At 42.8% G+C, this 21,859-nt stretch overlaps 1 protein-coding gene across 7 annotated transcripts in view; it reads right to left on the minus strand.

The window, feature by feature from the left end:
- Positions 1-21,859, minus strand: part of LOC308122773 (RNA-binding motif, single-stranded-interacting protein 3) — a 291,407-nt gene that overhangs the window by 53,703 nt on the left and 215,845 nt on the right. For all 7 annotated transcript variants that reach the window (XM_080484833.1, XM_080484834.1, XM_080484835.1 and 4 more), the window contains 2 exons: positions 19,988-20,145; positions 12,591-12,670 (listed from right to left, as the gene is read on the minus strand). In XM_080484833.1, the coding sequence (XP_080340959.1) occupies positions 12,591-12,670; positions 19,988-20,145 (238 nt within the window). The remainder of the gene's footprint in view (positions 1-12,590; positions 12,671-19,987; positions 20,146-21,859) is intronic.

A 21,859-nucleotide genomic window follows, 5' to 3' on the forward strand; every position in this document is an offset into this window, starting at 1 on the left:
TTAACAGCAGCAAAGCGAAAATAAGTCATTGTTGTTTATTTTGCCTTAAAGCAATGATGCCTTTTGTGGTATAATACATTTTCTTTGATGAATGGCTTGCGTAGGACCAAATGGAAGGGCATTGTTTTTGATTAATTTTTAAACATATCTGTGACATTTTATTTACTAAGACTTGTTTAGATTTCTCAAAATCCATCTTTTCCTAGTTCCCTTTCCTTCCCCTCGTAGCAGGTTATATGGGAGCGATTTACATAAAATCTGCATGATGCATGGCCGACTCCACCGACTGGTTACAAGTTCACCTCCAGCCATCGGAATATGATGCATCTTTACTGCTCGTGTGGATCTAAGACTGCATATTGGTGGTAGAGCAGAAGCTGGTCCTGAATGGGAAAGAAAACGAGTGGTGATAGCCCGAATGCAAGATTGATAAAGTCACCTTGAAATTATTTTCAAAGCAAATGAAAGTAGAGCGCCATTCTCTGGCATGTGAAGTGACATGGCAACATGCAGATTCTCACAATCACTCGGTTAGGATGGAGAAATGATCAAATTAGCACCCTCAAATACAAACAATCCCAGCTTAGGTTTATTTTTTTTAATGCTCCGATGCAGTAATTGATTCATAAAACAACGTTGATTGAAAAAAAAAAACTCCCTGAAAATATTGATAATCTGTGCTCTGCTTCAGTGATTTTATTATTAGAATAATAGCAAAGTCAGCATTGTGTTGGTAATGTATTCACCCAATGATAAAGAAGGCGAGAAGATAGATAGATGGTCACCAACTTTGTTGTGTTACTTTATAACACATTAGTCACGACACTGTTATTGCCAATAACTAAGGCATTCGGTAATCAGATCAGGTTCTTGATGATGGATTAATTATAAGTGTTAAGAGCAATATCAGCACCATCATCCATCACAAAGCCATTTTCTTCTGGATTTGTACCAATTTCTTTAACTCCTAAATACAATGACTTCCAGGGGATATTCAACTAGCATTTGATACTGCTTCAAGCTTCTTTTCAGTAGCATAAGCATTTCTTTACTATTATATGATATTATCATGTTCCAGTTACATGTGGGAGAGGATTTTCACTTGGAAATATTCCAGCGTCTCTCAGATGTGATGGTATCTGACCCTTTCTTGTGCCTCCTGGCAAATGAAACAAGACAAATAAAACATTACTCTTCAAAAGAGAAGCTCCCCTCCAGTAACAGCATTTACTGCTGTGTAACAAGCAAGACATGAAGAGTGAGATTTGTAAGAAGGTTACATCTTTAAGTGGTCCTCTGCTGTCTTTTCCTGCTTGTTTTTTTGTTTTGTTTTTTTTTAATTCCCATGATGGTGTGTATTGGTAGAGTGGCAGTAGCTGGGACTCTCTGAGGCCGATAAGCTCACTGTTTTCCCCCCATTACTTGTGCCCGGTGGGGGGACGGACAGTTGTAGCGAGATGCGGTGCAGCGCAGCAGGGGCAGTCCCCAGATACCACAGATTCATACTTTCCACCTGACGCACAGGATAGAGAGAACACAGAGCTGGCAATTACCACACTTCTCTCTCTATATAGTGTGATCGCAGCCAGCTCCGCTCCGCTGTACTCCACTCTGAAGGCTGTCTCAGGGCCTAGCTGGAGGTAATGAAAGCAACACACTCCTAATGGACTATTGATGCGTGTGTATTTGTGGGTGTGTGTGGATGTATGAGAGGAAGACCAAGAAAGAACAAAGGACGGGGGGAAAAAAAAGAGTCTATAAGAAAATGTTCCTTTAGTGTGCTTTCTGCTTTCCGCTGTCCGAGGCTTTGTTTTTTTGGGGATTGGCAAAAAGTGTGCATTCATGTCTGCAAGCTGCTGCAAATCATCTATACGGGCTGAGAGGAAACCAGCAGAAATAAGTGTGAGCTGTTAACCATGACGTGATGCACTGCCAGGTAGGGAATGAGACAGACAGAGAGACACTGTGTCTGTGCGAGACATGAAGTCACTGCAACCAAGAGGGTTTCCATATCATCTTTCAGCTTTAAGAGCTGGCAAATGCAGCTCTTATAGATATAAATACACGCGCATGCACGCACGTGCGCACCCTTACAGTAAATTTCCCTGAATGGCTGCTGTCCCACTCCCGCTGATGCTCCACTGGCAGGGCATGCGAGGTGTGTACACTTTTTTTTTTTGTGTGCCTGCGTGTGTCCGCTAACCTGCTGGCAGGCGATCGGATGAATGAATGGGCGTCCACTCCTGGAGGTCCGGTAGCACTACAAAAATAACTCTGCTGACCACAGTGACCTCTGCTTGTTCCCACACAGCCTGCGTCCTGTTCTAATGGAGGCTCGTGCTCTATTTTGGGGCCAGCGGTTAGATTTATCTCACTGCCCTCTGTGTCCTGGGACGGTGACAGTGACGTGGCCGGGTGTAACTGATGCCTCCTTTTTGTTTTGCTTTTTTTCATTCTACTTCCCTTACGCAAGCACTCTCAGGATACAATCAGTCAATTCTGGGTCATCAGATGACCCGACTGTACCTCGCTATTTCTCTTACTTTCCAAATGTACTGTACACCTTTAACACATGCTGAAGAGGAGGAGGAAATTGAAATTTGTAAAGGCTGAAACCGAGGTGTTGTGATACTCTGGTGCCTCATAATGAAATGTGCAGGAGATGGAGAGGAGTTGACCAGTGAACCACAGAAAGCAAGTCTGCTGAATTGCTTGCATACCACAGAGACCTTGGAGCATGATTATCCTCCTCAGCAAACTTAATCTTCATTCTGGAGGATGGGCAGGTTGGCTGGAAGGCTATGAGCTCTGTGACCTGCTGTATCTGCTGGGAGCCGGAATATTACTCTTTGGAAAGAAAATGCATTGCCTCAGGACCGATAGCTAAAACCTGGAATGGAGGGATCCATCAAGATGACTTGCACATCCCAACAGTTCATTCTGATGACGAGAAGCCCAATTACATGAGATGAATGAAACAGACAAAATACAACATTTGATAATGATAATAAACATGATTTGAAAGCTTAACAGAAGAAAATCTACAATAAAAAACTCATAAATTCTGCTTAACAGCCATTATGTCTTTAAGCAACTAATTTACTGGGTGCTGGTACAAAAGCAGACTTTCAGTAGTTGGTATCAGCAGAAACTGAAGCGATTGGACAACGCTGATTTATTTCTGTTAATATTTGTGTTTATGGACTGTATACTTAGGTGTATTCTTAGGCACTCCATACCTCAGTGAATTTAGTGGGCCACACAACGCTCCAATTACGTTGTGTTTTCTCCATACATATATATAAAATCACCGTTGTGTACTTCACCCTGACTGGAGTCTGGAACCGCACAGCAGAACATGACTGAAGATTAACCCCAAAAGATTGAGCAAGATTAAAGCGGCCCACTCACTTATTTGACTGCGGCTGCTCTGACAGCCCACCAGGGGTGCACAGAAACCTGGCTCAACTTTTGCTGCAAGGCAGCGTAGTCTGGCCAATCAGATAAATGAATTGGAACATTCCTGTGTGATTATTTGGAGCATTTCTGCTCGTTCTCTGGCAATAAAAAGATAATCAGGGTATTTTTCAAGTGTATTTTTTCCTGTGCTGTATTGGAGCCACTGACTGTGATGGACTGGTGGCCTGTCCCGGGTGAACCCTGGCTTCACCGCAGCCCTCTGCCACTCTTATTTTGATAAAGCGATATATAAAAATGTATGGATAAATCATCAAAATCTATAAAAACATAAGTTAACTTCACTCAAGCAGCCTTATGTATTCATTTAGGACAACTTCTGGGAAAAAAGCAAAGTGATTCAACTTTTAATCTTTGGAAAACTAGTTACTTTAAAATGGCCAGATAATCTCCAAAATAACAAGTAGTTTGCTAATTAAATAATTTTCTCGTACTAAGAGCAACATTCATACCTCGGTGCAATGCAGACTCACCAGTTAACATAAAGGAAATCAGACTATATAAAACCACACACAGAGAAAACATGCAAACCATTCACACAAAAACGCCCTCCAACGAGATCCGGATTTAAACTGAGTACTTCCTCGCCATGAGGCGAAAGTATTAACCACTACACCACTGTACAGCACGCTAAGAATAATATGGTGTGGTAAAAAGGGAGATTGACGTCATGCTTGGGTAACTCAACACCTCCTTAAGCCGTAACAATGATACCATGATGGTTAAAATCAACACAGTTTTACTAACGTCTTGAATTACAAGAACATACCAATGAAAGTGTTCCTATTGAATCATCTTGTCTCGTTGAGGTAACCAGATCAGGAAGGAGCTGACAGTGACTCCACTCTAAATATATCTTCTACATTTTTAACATCAAGGAAGATGTGGGGATGGGAAAAGGATCTTCACCTGTGTATTTATAAATTATCTTCTGGGTATTGTACATTCCAGGAGTAAAGAAAATGTCTACGACAACCTGTTTTGTAAAGATTTTACCCATGAAAAGCACAACTGCATAAACCTGACAGCCTATATAATACTGGCGCAGACATTTTACTCCAGACTAAAGTGGTAGAAAGACAGATATTGCTATTCTTAGACTCACATGACTGCACAGCTCAATTTGCGATAAAGAAAAAAAAGAATGTAAAAGGTTGTATTTTTGATAACTGGGTTTTACATTTTACTTTCAAAGGCACTTTCTGAACAAACCAAAATTAGGTTTCACTCTTATTGCTGCTTATTTTGATTTCCAAAAAGAAAATTGAAAACTTCACGGAAAAAAAAACCAAACAAAAAAAACTTGAGTCATAACTGTCAGCTGTCCAACTGCTGTTAAATTTGCAGCAGAGCAAATAAAGGAACATGTCAATGAGCAGACTGAACACATGTCAAACAAAGAAGAGAGGGGAAATGTTCCTCATTGATAATAGCGGCCTCAGGTGGTTATTTTGCTCACACTAATAGTGTGTTCACTCATCTATATCCAGTAATGTAGATGAGCATTAGGGAGGCCTGAGCCTCAATGTGTGATTTGCAGGGGGGGGGGGCAGAAGAAAGGATGAGGAGGAAAGTGAGGGATGAAAGACAGCGGCGCCAGGGAAGATAAAGGAGGGACGGGTGCATGAGAGAGGGAGGGAGAGAGAAAGTATAATAGCAAGGACAACAGGAAGTGCGAGGAGAGGTGTGAGCAGGGTGAGAGAAGGAGAGCAACATTGTGGACAGCTGGGCCGGGGTCACGGGGTCAAGCTCAGGCAGCGGTCGCACGGCCAATGTCATCCTTTTATCTCATCTGCCGGAGATGCAGCATCCTAAACTTTAGTCAAATATAACCTTCCAAAAGCACAGGTTGATCCAACTTTCATTCCCCTCTCCTCCGCTCCCTAAACCACCCATCACTTTCTTCCCCTCGCTGCCCTTTTCCATCTGTTCTCTTTTATCTTCCTCGCTTATTCCTGTCACATTTCCTCCACCTCTAATCCATTTCTTTCCGATGCACTCCCGCTGTACTCCTCTCCATTACTCGCCCTCGTTATGTATCTTTTCCTCATAGCAACTCTCCTTCGTTCTGTCTCTCGCTCCACATTAGACCGAGTTGAGTGGAGAGCAAAGTCAATCGTTCCTGTCTGAACCCCTTCAGGAGCTCGTGCCCCTCTTCTCCGCCTAAACAAACTTCGAAGCCAATCAGAGGGCTTATATTATTTTCTGCGGAAGGGAGCTGCAGCAGGTGAATACTTTGTATTTTAGTGACAGATCCACTCAGAGCGGCTCCTCTCTCCTCCAATTTCTCACCGCATGCCGTTGGCTTCACTCATGAATGATACAGTTCAGTGGCAAAACAAACAAAGCGTGACAAATCCAGATTATTGTCTGTAGGCGAGATAAGGTTATAATGAGAAAGTGCATCGGGGGAAATTGATCCTTTTTTCAGGAAGCTGTCTGATTTACTGGGGATGCCAATAATAACTTCCTGTGTGTCCTGTCTCTAATGGGAGGCGGGCGAAGTCAGAGATGGGGGGTGGTAGGTTCACGCTCGGAGGACAGATTTCATTATGATGCAATATCCTGAGAAGTGTATTTGAAAGGGAGGTTTCGTGGTCAATTATTATCTGTGGCAGGCTATATTGAAAAGCTGTCTGATTGCCACTGACGATCACAAACGGAGACAGAAAAATGGCGGGTTTATGGCGGGTGGCGGCAGCAGTAAATGAATTATCAATGGGTAATAGATTTGACCTTTTGTTTCTGTCAAAAAAGAGGAAGGAACACATTAGCTGCAAAACAATTCACATATCGGCACCCACGCGACACACAGATGCATGGTGGGAACCACGTGCTCGGAGAGGCTACCGTGGCTCTGACACGCTGACAGCCGAGCCACCAACCTACTTGGCTGCACATTAAATCTACACGCCATAGGGGAGCGAAACGGGCCCGCCGACAGGCCAGTTATTAGCCAGGGGAATGTGGGAGGCATGGCAGAAATTAACATAGATTACTGGAGTATGACTGACAGTTTCAGAAGGGCTTTTTTGTGACTTACCAAGTGATTTGGGACTTGCCTTAATTCAGCGAGGGACGTTTTAATACCGTGGGCTGTCTATGCTATCTTGGCATGGTTGCCTTGGTGAAGTTACCAACAGGGAGGGAATCTTTTTTTCTATCAACGACAGCACCCCCAGCAAAAGCTCAGCCCCTCCACTCTCAGTGGCACAGGCCCTGTGTTCTGCAAATGATAATAGCGAGTGTTGGCGGGCCAGCACTGTCTTCTTGTCTCTGTGTTTTATTTAAAGAGTCCGTGCTCTGGAGTGGCACCAGTCATACACATAGTGGATATACAGAAGCCTTAGTGGGGTTCGTATCTCACAGAGCAGAGAAATGAAGTGCGGCCAGAAAAGTGTAAATGTTATCAGTATTTACATCTAATATAAAATTTAATACTGATATAGTTTGGTTTTTGTAAGATCTGAGAAAAACGTTTTTCATGTTTAACAGAGCGGTTAAAGAGAGTAAAGTGAGACAGAAGCAGAAATTGTAAAAACAGATAAGGTGAAAGAGAGAAATGCCAGACGACTAAGAGAAATAGCAGAAAAGCTTGTACATATTGCATGTTTCCGCTTGGTTCCATCTCCCAGGGCCACTGTGGCTGCTTCCTGATGTGGTTTTCATTATTTATCCAGCATCTATTGGACAATATTGGAAACGACTCTTGGCTCTGCTGCCATATTGGCAGCGGGACAATGAGGCAGGCAACAACGGCGGAAGTGAAAAGAAAAGAAGAAGAAGAAGAAGAAGAAGAAGAGTGTATTACTGCATTTTCAATCTGGACTTTGAATAGTCAAACATTCAACAAAGAGACAGATTCATCAGAGTCTGCGGTTGTCATTTTTGAAGACTACTTGTATCCAGGCCTTCTGAACACACACCTCTTGGTTTATTTAACTCTCGTTCCATTGTTGACGATGAAACTTCAGTTGAGTCACACAGAGAGAGCAGCCCAGCACATGCGGCCGGCATATCAATGGATATATATATATATTTTTTTTAGTTCTCTGCTATTGCAGACGTTTGGTATGTACATGAGATTATTCACCTGCCAAAACCAAACAATGGCTAATGTATCTCTGGTTGGAATTACATTTACCATAGGGTGTCATCTCTAAGCTGTTTAATGCATTGTGGGACGAAGGGCTTTAATCAGCGGGGCTCAGTGGAGCCAGCGGATTAAATCACTTTTTATCTGCGCTTCCTTTGACTTTCCCAGCGCTCAGGGTTGCAGTGTAAATCATAATGCGTCCCTGTTGGGCTCACTTCAGTATAGTTTATTGCTGTAGTCACATTTCATAAATTCCATTTATTTTGTGTATTGAGTAAATCCACATCCACTAAACACAAGGATAACTCTTTTATTCTTACCTCCAACCACAAAGTTGATCATTTCTCAGAGCGGCTACATTGTCTACGTGAGTGTGTGCATCCGCTTGTGCGTGGAGCCAACACAATATAATGCATAATAGATACAGATATATATTCAAATCACAAATGGCATGCAGTACATGTATTTCCACACAGAACATGTACTTAGTCCACATGTTCATGTGCAGCGCATGCATATGAGCTTCTATTTATGTGTGCATGTATGTGCGCTCACAGCCGACGGGCGCGTCGGGGAGAGCGGCTGCCGCATTGCACAGAATTGCTAAACAGCTGTAGTGCTCCATCAGGGCTATCGATCATGTCCCTCTCTCTGAATCACAATCAGACGTGGGCAGAGCCGGGCGGCTGAAGCAGGCCTCGGTGACTGGCTGGTTGGACGACTGCTACGCACCTTTCATATCAACCAAGTCGCACCAAACAAACCTGACCGGGATCGCTGATTAGATGTATCAATATGCGAGTGCCATGGAGCGTAGAAACTTGCAGCGACACACAGTAAAGAATCCAATTCTAGTTCTTGGCATGCAACATGTCATTCCAGCAGTCGTGTTTTTATTTCTGATAAACGTGCAACGTTATTGTTCTATTTACACAGAACGTTTGACTGTATTACAACGCAGCAATGCATCTCCTGGTCTGGTCATTTGTGAATACTTGTTTAAAAAATAAAAAGCTTATAAATCCAGGAGACATATATGTGGCAAGAGATGTTTGTAGACACTGGAAGATTGCCTATTCACGCTGACACAACTATCTGAGTGAAAGTTATAGCTGCTTTGCTGCAGCACTGACCGGGCCGGCCGTCACACCACAGCTGAAACAGTGTAGGAAAGGTCAGAGGGTGAATGACAGCAGACCATGTTTCACAAGAAGCTAAAACCAAACGGGCTATATAATCCATCCTATTGGCATTGCTGCGCCTGCGAAGCAAAACAAACCTATGCACTGTATAGTCATGTTGATAGTATATTGCTGGTTCTGTTATGTCATGTTTTGTTTTGTTGTTTTTTACTGTTTGATCTCAAAGTTGATGAATGATTCTCATCCGACGTGAAACGACATGAAGAGATCTCAAAAATGCACAAATCCACATATTTATATATACATAAAACATAATTCTAACAAACAGATTATTACATATAATTTCATTAAAGTCTTAACAAGAAGAAAAGGGAAGCAGTTAAGTACCATTAGCTGCCATCTGCTATCGTCCTTCTACACCGTACATCAACTCAATATCTCATGTAATCACGTGGAAGTTCGCTGTTACTCCATTTAAATTTAAACAGGAAGTGCATGGTGGCTGTCTATGGCTATTAGCTGCCATCTGTTAGCGTTTTCACAATTCTTCGATCTGCTGCGTTTGTCCTCACCGTCTGTCTCACGGTTGTTATCTGTAACCCGGCGTTAACTGCCTCCCCAACATGCTGACTTCCTTTTCATTTGTTTTCCAGTGGTGAGTTGGATTTTACACGTGACCTGGCACCTGACATCCACACATTTACTTCCTGACAGAAAGGTTGCAACTCAATATCCTTTTTGAATTGCCACTGGACACACCTGAGGGGAGGAGGTCAGCGATAACCAGAACAACTCCCATATACTCAGACACACACACACACGTGGACACACACATCCACATCTCTTGACACGGTGTGATTGAGTGGCTAAGCTGCAAACGCAGAGGCTTGTTGGATACGAGTGAGAGAGGGCTGGGGAGTGAGCTTGCTGCATGAAATCAAGAAGTGTGTGCATGTGTATGCACAAGCATGAATGTTGACAGTGTTGTGAATGGGTGTGCTACCATAGCTACTTTGCATGTGGTGTGTGTGTGTGTGTGTGTGTGTGTGTGTGTGTGTGTGTGTGTGTGTGTGTGTGTTTATAAGCCAAACGGGAGGAAAAAGTCTCTCATTAGCATTATGTGGATGTTGACATTCCACTCAGGTCAAAGTTAGTGGTGCGTGACCATATTTGTGCTTATGTGGTTTGCGTGTGTGTCAATGCTCACACAGTGCAGTAGTAGTCATGGCTGTCACACAAGTATTACCAGGCACGCGCACACACAGGCACACCAACGAACACACTCCTGCTGTGCTGTGTGTGGTGGGAGCCCCCCGGGGGGTGCCGCTGAGCTGTCAAAGCAGGATGGATGAAGAAGCTGCCCTGCATAGCAAAGGGCTCTTGGGAAATACCACCAAAATGACACACACACACACACACACACACACACACACACACACACACACACACACACACACACACACACACACACACACACACACACACACACACACACACACACACACACACACACACACACACACACACACACACACACACACACACACACACACACACACGTAAGTGTACCTGCTTTTAAATGCTGACATTTGAATATGCACGTGAACACAAAAACAAATAGAAATGGAGTGTGAACACAACACTTGTGGAGTTGTCTGCAAACACACACACACACACACACACACACACACACACACACACACACACACACACACACACACACACACACACACACACACACACACACACACACACACACACACACAGAGCCCTCATGCCTCTACAACAACCAGAAAAAAAGCCCCCGGGTCTTCTGGAGAGGGACATCTGAGTTTGATAACAAAAGAATGTCCAGAAATCTTTATTTAACAATCAGCAAGTCAACATGGACAGTGTCAGACACACACACAGACACACACAGACACACGCACAGACAAGCAATGAACAAAAAAACAAAACAGATTTGTTAACCCTGCTTCGCTGCCAGAAATGTAGAGAGGAAGTAAAAAAAAAAAGCATCAAAGCAATGAACCGGGGAGCTTGTTCTCATCAGTATTCATGAATTGAACATCTGAGTGAACATTGCAGAATCAGAAACGTGGCAATAACACAATATTACCTTGTAGGTTTTGGAGATCATTCATAGCGGTATCACCTAACATTGTAATCAATTGCCTAATTTCCAAAAACCTGGAAACGACTCGGAAAAGCTACAAAGTCAAACAGGACGAGGAACACAGGCGGTAAAACGTCGTGTTGAAGCAGAGTTTGAACAACTTGCGTGCACAAGTGCCGGTGAAAACAGCGTTGTAGCAGTCAGAAGCTTGATAAAAATTCTAGAAATAAAATGGTAGTAGTAATAACGCATGAGAGACTTCTGAAGGAAATGTTTGTGGCTTCCAATAAATCCAATTATAAACTTAAACAACATCAAGGACAATAAAAGCTTTCACCGCAGCTTTCTCCACAGCCAGCAGTGTTTGTATTTTCAGGTGTAAAACAAGAGAGGGGAAGATTTGATAGACCCTTCAGATGGGACCACAGTAGCAACGAACCAGAGCGGACCTTGTAAACGTAACCATTCTTAATTCCACAGAAGGATTTCCTCGATCAGGGCGGTAAATCTCCATGCTTGGCACAAGCCTGAACAATCCATTAACAATAATAAAGCTTGAGCAGCGGGGAGATAGACCCTTAAAGGGGAAGGTCAGCCTGATATTACAGCTTTAAAGGTTTCCTATTACGGCTCAACTTCAATATAACCGCTCACCTTGCCTTTAATGGCTGCCGGCTATGCAGTGGCTGAGCACATATGGAGATTCTAAATCCAGTCTCTCTGAGATATTACTGGATGGCAGAGAGCGATTTATGGGGTCTGTTTCTGTGCCGCTGGTTGGATGTGTGAGTGTTGTTAATAAAATTGCCACAGCGGTGAAGGAGATCTCCCCGCCATCGCCCTATCTGGCCGGCACGTCCTGCCGGGACGCACGGGGGAGACTGAGCGCTGCAGCACCTGGCCCCGAAAGTGCTTAAGCAGCATTTTTTCCTTTATCCTGGCCTTTCCTTCCGACACTTTCTTTCATATCTTTACTCCCCTTCCAACTCACTTTTTTTTTTTTTCCGCTGCCACCTCCTGACAGCCCTCTTCCCCTGGAGACCTGCTCTGTTTCCCACATTTTCAAGCCTTTGTCTCCTAACTTTTGCAACTGCAATGCTTCTCTGGACAGCACCTAAAAGACACATCTCTGTGTGAACACACTGCTATCTTGTCTCTACATCTGTCCCCCTTTTGAGACAGTTTCTTTTTTTTCTCCCTTCTTCTTTTCCCCCACTTTTGCCTGCCTGCTTTTCTCCTTGGCCGCTGTCTGGGGTGACTGCAGACAGCGAAGCGATAGGAAGGAGAAAGGACACTGCAACAGTGAGCAGCAGCAGAGGAGGAAAAGAGGGGAGAGTGCAAGCTCTTAAGTAGATTGCAAAGAACAGCACAGAGGCATGAGCGTGAATATTAAAAGGGTTTTCTCCTGCCCAAGAAGTTCCAGCCTGCAGCAAGAGCACCACCAGGGAGGGAAGGAGGAGATGGTGACAGAGCGAGCGAGAGAGAGAGAGAGAGAGAGAGAGAGAGAGAGAGAGAGAGGGAGGAAAAGACCGATGCAACCGTCAGCTTTTCTGCTGGAGCCACGACAGTTAGCTTCAGGTGTCAGAAACCACAGTGTACATAATCTATCAAGCTGTCCTCCAGATCTGTGAGGAGATATTACCATAATAGAATTAGAAAGGCGGTTTCTTACTGCAGAGGTGATGATTTTTCCAGGACCAAAAAAAAAAAAAAAATGGAGATTGGGCTGATGTGGGAAAGCAAAGGAGGGAGAACTCACCTGGAATGCCTGGCGGGGTTTTCAGGTATTTTCCATTAAAATGCTGTATCACTACTTCACATTTCTCTGTAGACTCCATTCTGAAATGAAACACCAATACATTGGGGTTAATTTAAGATAATTTACTTCCTCACTTTGAGCATAAGCAGAAAATGATGACCCCCATCGTAATCTCCCAGCTATACAAATGAAATCATTAGGAGGAACTTGTGGGAGATTAATCAGATTATTAGAGACCTCTACAAAGGGTTGGATCCTTTCTGTGTGGAGGTAAATAGTTCTTCTGTGTAAACGTGAACGTATCGTCGTCGAGAAGGTTCCTGAATGGGAGGAAGTGTTGTGGGTGGCAGTGCTCTGTGAGCCTGTTTTGCACTTCTAATCTCAACACTGCCCCCACAGGCAGTGGTGGTACTGCTGTGGTTGTCTGTAACCATAGGCTTTAAGGAGAATATCCACATAGAATATTTTCTAATGTTAAGCATAAATGAGCCTTTAATTAGACAGAGAAATACAGAAAAAAAAACCAAAGTAAAATGTTTGCTCTCATTTGACATTTCTTTCAGATGAGAGGTTAAATCCGGCCACTCTTGGCACATTTAAACAACAGAGAAGCCCCCACCAAACCGCGTCCTGTCAGCGGGGCACTTTCATCCTGTGAATTCTCAAAAGTTCCGGGGAGACTTCCCAGAGCCTCTACCTGCTGTGAAACGTCACCGGCTGTATGAGTCACAAGTTCCTAATGAGATTCACGGCTTTCAGGGACAGAGGTGTTATGAGACTTTTCTTTGTGGACGATAGAAAAGAAAGAAAACGGAAATTGAGTGCGTGCGACAGACATCCCAGCTCAATCACAGGCCGCGTCAAGGCCAACACTCGGACATGGATCGATTGCACACGTCATACACACATAGCAACAAAACGTGTACAAAAATTATTTTTAAGGAGATTAAAAAAACTTTAACCTCAAATAGAAAGAGGAGAAAACTAATGATGCAAACACTCAAAGAACAAAGTAAGTGTTATTTTCCTTCATCAGTGCACATGAACTCAACTACTTTTCAGAGTAACAAACTACCACCCAATCTTCATTCAATTGTCAGAGTGAGGCTATTTTCATGTATCTAATCATCTCTGTTTTATTGCTAAAGTCTCATATCCGTTGTAACGACACAATTTCTACCTTTTAACATTGGTTATATGCGGAAAAATACAGGAAATCATCCGTCCAACATGTCTCTTGGTGCTGGGAAAGTAGGCAAGGATTAAAAAAAGGGTTGAGTTTTTAATCTTCTGCCCCTAAACTTGCCTGTGTGTTAATGATGGTGTACCCAAGTATACGTTCTCATCTTTAAATGTCTTAAAAGTAAATTCTTTTAATTTAGTTTTCTCATTTTATTTCAACACGTGTTAGGCAGCACTTTGCATGTGGGAGTTCTAAATAAATGGATATTCTCACATGGATGCAAATGTTTACGTTGTCTATCTCAGCACTGACCAATGCACATTAAACATTTCACTCTAAATAAATTCTATTAATTTTCTAAACTTATTCAATTTGCTTTTTCTTTCAGTAGCTGTATGTCTTCTTCCTCCTAATTTATTTGTATGTTTTTTTTGATTTTAACTTTGTTTCATTTTTGATGAGTTTTCCCTCTGCCTTGTCATATTATTACTTTAACTTAGTAACTTCTGGCTTTATTGTTCCATCTTAAAGTCACTTTTAGCTTTGATTATATTTAAATTTTCATATTGTGTATGTAGTTTTTTTTCAATCTTTTTTTATCGATGATAAAGTATTTTGTTGTATTTCCTGATCTCATCTGTTTTGTTGTCACATCAGTTTCCTGTGAAGCACTTTGAATTGTACCGACGTGCATGAGAAGAGCTTTATAAATAAAGTTTGATACAACAACTGATTAATAAGGGGGGGGACCCCCCCCCCCCCCACTAGAAACAGAAAAGCAGGTCTTTCATTGCCAGAGCCGGGCCTGGATGCTGGATCACTGCTTCTGGAAACATGCAGTCAAGACAGACATGCCCTGTCTGACATTGAAAATGTGTGTGTTGGGAGAGAGAGAGAGCGAGAGCGAGAGAGAGAGAGCGAGAGCGAGAGAGAGAGAGCGAGAGAGAGAGACGGGTTTTCGATGCTCCCTGACCATTCAACACTCAGTTCAGACAGACCATAAATCCTGCTTAAGTGTTTCGGGGCTGTGACTTCATATTTAACAGACAGATTTGACAATGATATCAATCTTCTCATCTCACCCGAAGCGAGAGCAAATAGGTGCATTTCCCAAAATGTCACAAGTGTTCTTTACTCACCGTAATTTCCATTCTTTGGATTTATAGCTCGCGAGAGAATGGCGCACGCCGTTCTCATCATCCAAAAAATTCCCGCGGCTTAATTGACTGAGAATCGGGAATTTTCGCGCGTCGATCAACGTCTCGGCTGTGTCAGCGTGAGACGAGGGGTTGGATTTTCACCAGAAGGATTTTTATCCTAAAGTTAAAATTGTGTTAAGTTATTGTAAGATATTAAACGCAAACGTCTTTATGCTCGATGTTTCGCCTTTGTGTGTCGTACGCCGCCGATTCCCCCCCCCCACGCATGCACACATATTAAACTGGGAGCGTCTTTGTAGCGGAGGCCTGAGTGATTGCTCTGCCTTTATGGTAATACGCTCCTGAAATGTGCAGAATTCATTTCATTCCAGATTTCCATGCTTTATATGCCCTCACCTCCTAAAATACTCATATCATCCTGTCAGCCTCTCACGTCTCTGTCCTCTGTCTCTCATCCTTCTCTTATCTCCACCTCCATCCTTCTTTTTTTTTTTTTTCCTCCACCGTAGCTTCTTTATCGCTCTCTGTCCCATCCATCTTACTCCCAGCACGTCCACACCTTTTCTTTTTGACGTCTCTCTCATTCCTCCCCGTCTTTCAACCTTGCTTATTTCCTCCATCTTTCACTGTTACCCTCACTCTTCGCTGCCCCATCTCTCTAACTTTCCGTGCCCTCCTTTTCCTCTGTCTCAGTTCGTCCTTTTCTTTTTTTACATTATGACCAGTCCAAGTCATTTTTCCTCTTTCTTCTCTTTTTAGAATATTTAATCTTTCACACTTCCTGACCTCATCAATCTCTCACTGACCCTGTATCCACCCCTTCCTTCTTTCTTTATCTTCTGTCTCCCGTGTGCCAGGAGGACGGACAGTAACTCGCCCAGAATGACTCGACTGATCGGTTCATCACGACAACGCAGATCAGTCGGGAGCGTGCAGAAAACACTAGTTATGGTTTGAAACTTTCATGTTTAACAGTCAGAGGAGCAAAGCTGTTAAAAAAAAACAAAAAAACTTACTGTTTGAGTTTTGATTTTTCATTCTCTGGATTACTTTTTTTTTCCCGCCAGGTGAAAGCAATCATGCAATAAAAATAGGAAAGTCTCCAAAACTATGAGACTGGCAGAAGGGTCGGACTCCAAAAACGGATCCACTGTAATAATCAATTCTATGTTTTGGCTCATATCGCGAAAAACCAAAAGAAGCCTTGAGTGAAAAGTCGTTTTCTCCAACCTTTAAATTCATCAAATTTGGTACACAAGTCTCCTGCTCAAAAGATTTCAGTGTTTTTCCTTTTGTTGTTTCTATTTTCTTCAAAACAGCCTTTTCACATCAGCAGACGCAGACATTTTCAATCCTGATGGAAGCTTGTTTGGTGAGACGATCGTTCATCTTTGTTTATTTCAAAATGAATACATTGCCCCATAATTTATGAAAATATGGGACTCTTTCAGTGATGCGTTAATCTCACTTTCCAATCCGGCCACTAAACTACAAGCAAATTGTCAAAATTTAAAAGAAAAAAAACATGTATTTTTTTTAACAAATTTCTGAGCCACTGATTCTGGCATTAAAGCTGGCGACCTCACTGCTATCAAACTATCTCAAAGCCATGCTGTCAGGGTACGTTTGTAAAAACAAGCAAAATGCAACACCTTTGTTGGACATTTCACTGTTTTTTGCACCAGAAGGTTTCATTAAAACTGGCTGTATGTTGAGATTGTAGTCATTTCCCAAAGTAAGTGTTTGGTTTTGTGAAAATATTGACATTTTCATCACGTTTATTCTGTGCCACGACAAAGAAAAACATTAAAACTCAAAAATAAAGGTCATCATGGCACTATTTTATCGGTCCAGCCCGCTCAAGATGAAATTGGTCTGTAATGTTCCATTAGAAACTATTTATTTATTGACTAACAATGTTTTACAACTAAAACATGAACGTTCATTGGATTTTTTCCTCGAACATGACAACACCACAGACTTCACTAATGTATAACCAGACAGTCAAACGTTTTTCTCAAAAGGCAAGAGCCTGGCGTATCCTCTTTTCTTGCAGGATGACTTTGTAAACCATCAACTAAACCACTGAATTAGATATAATGACTCATAGTAAAGCAACATATATTTTGTGTTTAACAGCTTTGTGTAAAAAAAAAAAGTACATTTCCTTTGCTTTCAGAATTTTAGCTTATATGGAAGATGTCTTTCTAAACTGCTCCTCATCTTTTATGTATTTTTGAAGGTTGTATTATGATCTGGCAACAATTTTTGTGGAGCGCATCACACTGCAAAGTTTAATTGAATTGAGCTGAACACACGGAGGGTTCATGTTTACACACTGTTTAATCTGTTTACACGTATGCATGCACACATTCATGATATGCTTCAAATCCATGTTCAACCACACAAATTAACCTCATCACAGACTCACAGACCCACAGACAATTGTTCCTTCATGCTTTCGGTTTAGGAGGCGGCCTGATTACACACCTGATCTGAAGCACAACTAACCTCCTTTACAAGCTTGTAAAGCTTGAGCGAAATGGAGAAATAAGGAACACGCTTGTTGTGCACTACGATGACGGGTTATGTACCTGTGAATGTTGCCGTTTTGGGATCATTTGTTTCCTGTGCATTTAAAAAGTGCTGACATTCAATCTCATTCCGATTAACGGTGCTGAGCTCTTCTCCCTCTTCTCATGCCTCCATCGCAGCACCCCGCCCTGCTATCGTTTGTTTGCCTCCCCCTCAGTGCCATCGCCCCGTCGCTCTCTCCTGCAGTACAGCGGGGAGGCAGGCAGGAAGCAGGCTGCAGGACGAGGAGTAAATAAGGCAGGCAGGCTGTGGGGCAGTCGCAGGGAAACGAGCCGGTCAGCCAGACACTGTGTTGTTGGTCGGTGAAGCTTTTGGGGTTGCCAGTCAGTCAAAGAGTCAGCCAGGTAGACAGTGAGGCAGCCCGGCTGTTCTGTGTGTGTGCTGCTGGTTAATGGCATCAGGTGCTGCTGTCTGCAATGATTAGTGCTGGGGCTGGAGTAATGGCCTCTGATAACAGTAATGGATCGGCCCACAAACACTTAGCTCAGTTTACTCTCTCTAATGCCCCTTACAGCCCGGCCCTCCACAGCTGGTTGTCTGTCTGTCTGTTGATACAGCTAATGGGACTTCCACAATTCATAAAAAGCATTGATTTATTCTTTTTCCTTTAACCAGGTGTCTTTTTGACCAGTTCTACTTTATATTTTGTGATGTACCCCTGCCTCTCTCATTGTTTTATATCTAACTTCTCTGCCACATGCAATCATTTGACCTATTCCTCAAAATTTCTCTGCCTCCTCTGCTTCTTCATGCAATCACCTCTTCATTCTCTTTATAATAACCTCTAAGATTAATTCTTTATGCCTGACCATTAGTTTAAACTCACGTCTCTCTCCCCTGCTCCCTCACTCTACCTTTCCATCACATCTCCTCCTGCTCCCGCTGTGGGCTGCTTGAACAGGTGGCCTGTGGCAGGTTGTTACTGTGCTCTGCTTGTTGGTCCGCGGGAGGCTGCCTACCTGTCCGAGCGTGTGCGAGTGTGTGTGCCTGCTTTTCAACGCGCGTCTGCACACGCGCACGCGGGCCCGCGCACGTTGTCACGGGTGTGTTGGCCCGGCGTGTAGTGCTCGATCCGTGCATATGCTTGTACTTGTGCATAAGTGGCTGCTTTCGTGGGTGTTTGTGCTCGTCTGTCCTGCTGTAACCTCCCGTAATAGAGCGGGGAATAAGAGAGGAGTTCAGCCAGAGCAGGTGATTAAGAAAAATCCCTGCAAGATGGCGATTCTGTGGCCGTCAGTGGCCTCCTCTGGGTAAACAGTAGAGGAATGTGTGGAAGGGAATGAGAGCCTGGTGGCTGCTGTCGAGGACAAGGACAGAACGGTTTATGACTTTGGGGGATTAACAAGCTGAAGTGGAAACTTTTCTAAGTAAAAAAGAAATAAACTGTTCAGTGATAGCTTGGAAATATGGCAACAGGGAATATACTGTGAGGAGAAGGGAGTAATTGGTACAATACATGAATGTTTGTGGATGCATAGACACCAGCACGCACGCACGCGCGCACGCACACGTGGTACATACAAGCACAGTAAAGCACATGAACATGAACAAAGAAACGTAGTAGACAGTTGACTAGTGAATATGCATATGCACAACGTACAAGTCTTTGAGTTAGGGCTGTGCAAATTTTGTGTTATTTTGACATCAACATGTGCAACATTCATATTACAAGGATATACTAACTGTAGTAAATTATGTCATTATGTTAATGACTCAAATTTACATTTGATTATATATATATATATATATATGCCCTTTCCCCGCCCCCCCAAAAAATGCAATTAATTGAGTAAAACATTATAAATGATAAACACCACTGAGGGCCACAAGGAAAATTTTGAAAACACCAAAACAACACTGAGACACTACTGGTAGGAACTGCAGATGCACGTGAAATAAACAACAGGCCCAATTCCAGCTTGTGTAAATTTGAGGCAGGAGAAAGAGCACTGTCACTTTAAATAATTTTAAGCCACAACATCAGGATCATCCTGATGTCAGCGCACATATGTGCTATTATATGAGTAATATCGATATGTGTGCAACCCTAACATGGATCTATAGAATAAAACACGCAAAGCTTTAAAGATGCAATACAATATGAAGATTGAAAAATGGTAAAAGGACTTTAATAGTGCATTATATCATTGCTAAGGAAGTCTCAAAGTGCTTTACACTGTTAGTCTCACTCATCCATTATTCACTGAATCAATAGTGAGGGCTATTTGGGGTTCAGTGTCTTGCACAAGGACACTTCAACATGTGAACAGGAAGAGATGGGGGATCGAACTCAAAACCCAGAAGACCCACTATCAAGTGAGCTGTAACGAAAGAAAGAAAAATAAACTAATGCGAAAGCCTAAATTACCAAAAGGTTTTTCACATCATGTGTTGATAAAAAAAGAATTGTATAGGCTGTACAAGACTTTAAGATGGGAAACATTCTTATGGCGGTTTACCTGGCGAAACCGACTCCTCTGCTGACCCCGTTGGCATCCCTCAGTATCCTTGTGGAGATGACGTGACCCAGTGGCTTCAGCATATTCTCTAGCTCTTGCTCGTCCATAGACACTGGCAGGTTGGAGATGTAGAGGTTGGTGGGGTCTTGCTCTTGTTGCTGAAGGGGGAGAGAAAGAGAGAAAAAGCAAAAATTGTATGAGAAATAATGAATCATTAGCACTTGTAGTGAATGTGCAACGATGCATCGTCCTTGTGTCGCGGGCAGTTGCGGAACGTGTTGCAATGCAGCCAAATGTGAAGCCAAATTCCAGTTAAACTCTCATGACACTTGGCCTTACTGACACCCATACAATCATCTGGCCGAATGCAATATGGACACATCCATAATTCACTCTGCCTCGGGCGATGTCTGTGTGTGTGTGTGAATGAATGAGTGTGTTGGCTATTTTATGGACTTTTGTGAGTGGGAGAATATTACAGCAAGGGAAGCTTGCATTACTGTCTTGTGTGATGTGCATGCTGAGAGCAGCTTGTAAGCGTCTTCTGGGTGTTTTCTTTTCGCTCTGCATTAATGGTCAATTTAAAAATATCAAGGAAAGAGTAAGAGAGAGAAGCTGCATGTTGTACAACAGTGTTTTCTGTGTAGTGCCCAGGGGCTGCTGCGAGCTCGGTGAAGCAGCACAGCTGGTGGTGGGTAGAGCCTGAGGTATCACAGGTCCCTGTGTGTGCTCAACAGGAGAAGGGCTGGAGACAGTCCCTCCAGTCGACCGGTCCCTGAGCCCGGCAGCAAACTATCCGCTGCAGGTTTCAAGTCAGCATGAAAATACACTGCCTTATCTCTAATAGCACTTTTTAATGATTGCTCTATTCTTATGCATACTTGCCAGTAATTTTCTGAAATAACAAATGACATTAACCCTCCACCTTGTATGGGTGACCTTCTCAATCATGCAGCCAGCCAAAGTTGATCGCCAAGTCGGTCAGTGTGATATATAATGTTAGGACAGTAAGTACTGCAACACTTTAGCGCCCATTCCAGCTCTCACAAAAGTTCAAAAACAGGCCCCGTTTACTCAGTGTCTCAAGTGACATTTTTGCATTTTCCTTTCAGTAAATTTTCCCGTTTACGTGGCAACATTTTCAAAACAATGTCCACGTGCATGGAAAGGGCAGAAATGCTTACATAAACAATGCAGTTTTCATGTAAGGATTGTTTCCAAAAAAGTTGCGCTTCCCCCTGTTTACATGAGGATGGAGTGTTTTAGAAAATTTCCATCTTGGGAGCCAGTTTCAAAAAGTTGCGTTGCCAGTGGCTTCGAGCACCGTTATCGTGTAAACAGACTCCTGAAACCCAAGAAAAGTTTTCCGTTCTCACGACAGTGACTGCCCTCCAGGGCTGCACGATGGTGTAGTGAACAGCGCTCTTTTCAACTCGGAACTTTCTGCGTGTTTGCATGTTCTTCCTGTGCACATGTGAGTCCTATCTATAAAATTATCTCATTGAAATACTGCCACAATTAAGTGAAAAGGATATCCTGGATATTGTGAACATACTGTATCTCTGGGTTTTGACATTGTATAAGGCCCTGTCAATGTACAGTGTATATGGTACACAATTAAGTAAATGTAAATTTCTTTTTAAAATAGTGAAGATAGCCTCTATTTCCAATCAATAAAGAGAGCAGTAAAAGGTCTTTCTAAGAAACATCTCTGTATAAAAAGTAATAATCTGTATCCTGATCTACAAGGTATAATAATGAAGGAATTTGAATCTACCCTGAATAACAGCAGCACTTTTGTAAGACCCACAGCCATAAAAAAAATGGAATTGTATTAATATTAAAGGAGAGTGTTCCATTAGTGTAGGACTG

This window comes from Lipophrys pholis (genome assembly GCF_963383615.2).
Source record: "Lipophrys pholis genome assembly, chromosome: 17".
In the NCBI taxonomy this organism is placed as follows: domain Eukaryota; kingdom Metazoa; phylum Chordata; class Actinopteri; order Blenniiformes; family Blenniidae; genus Lipophrys; species Lipophrys pholis.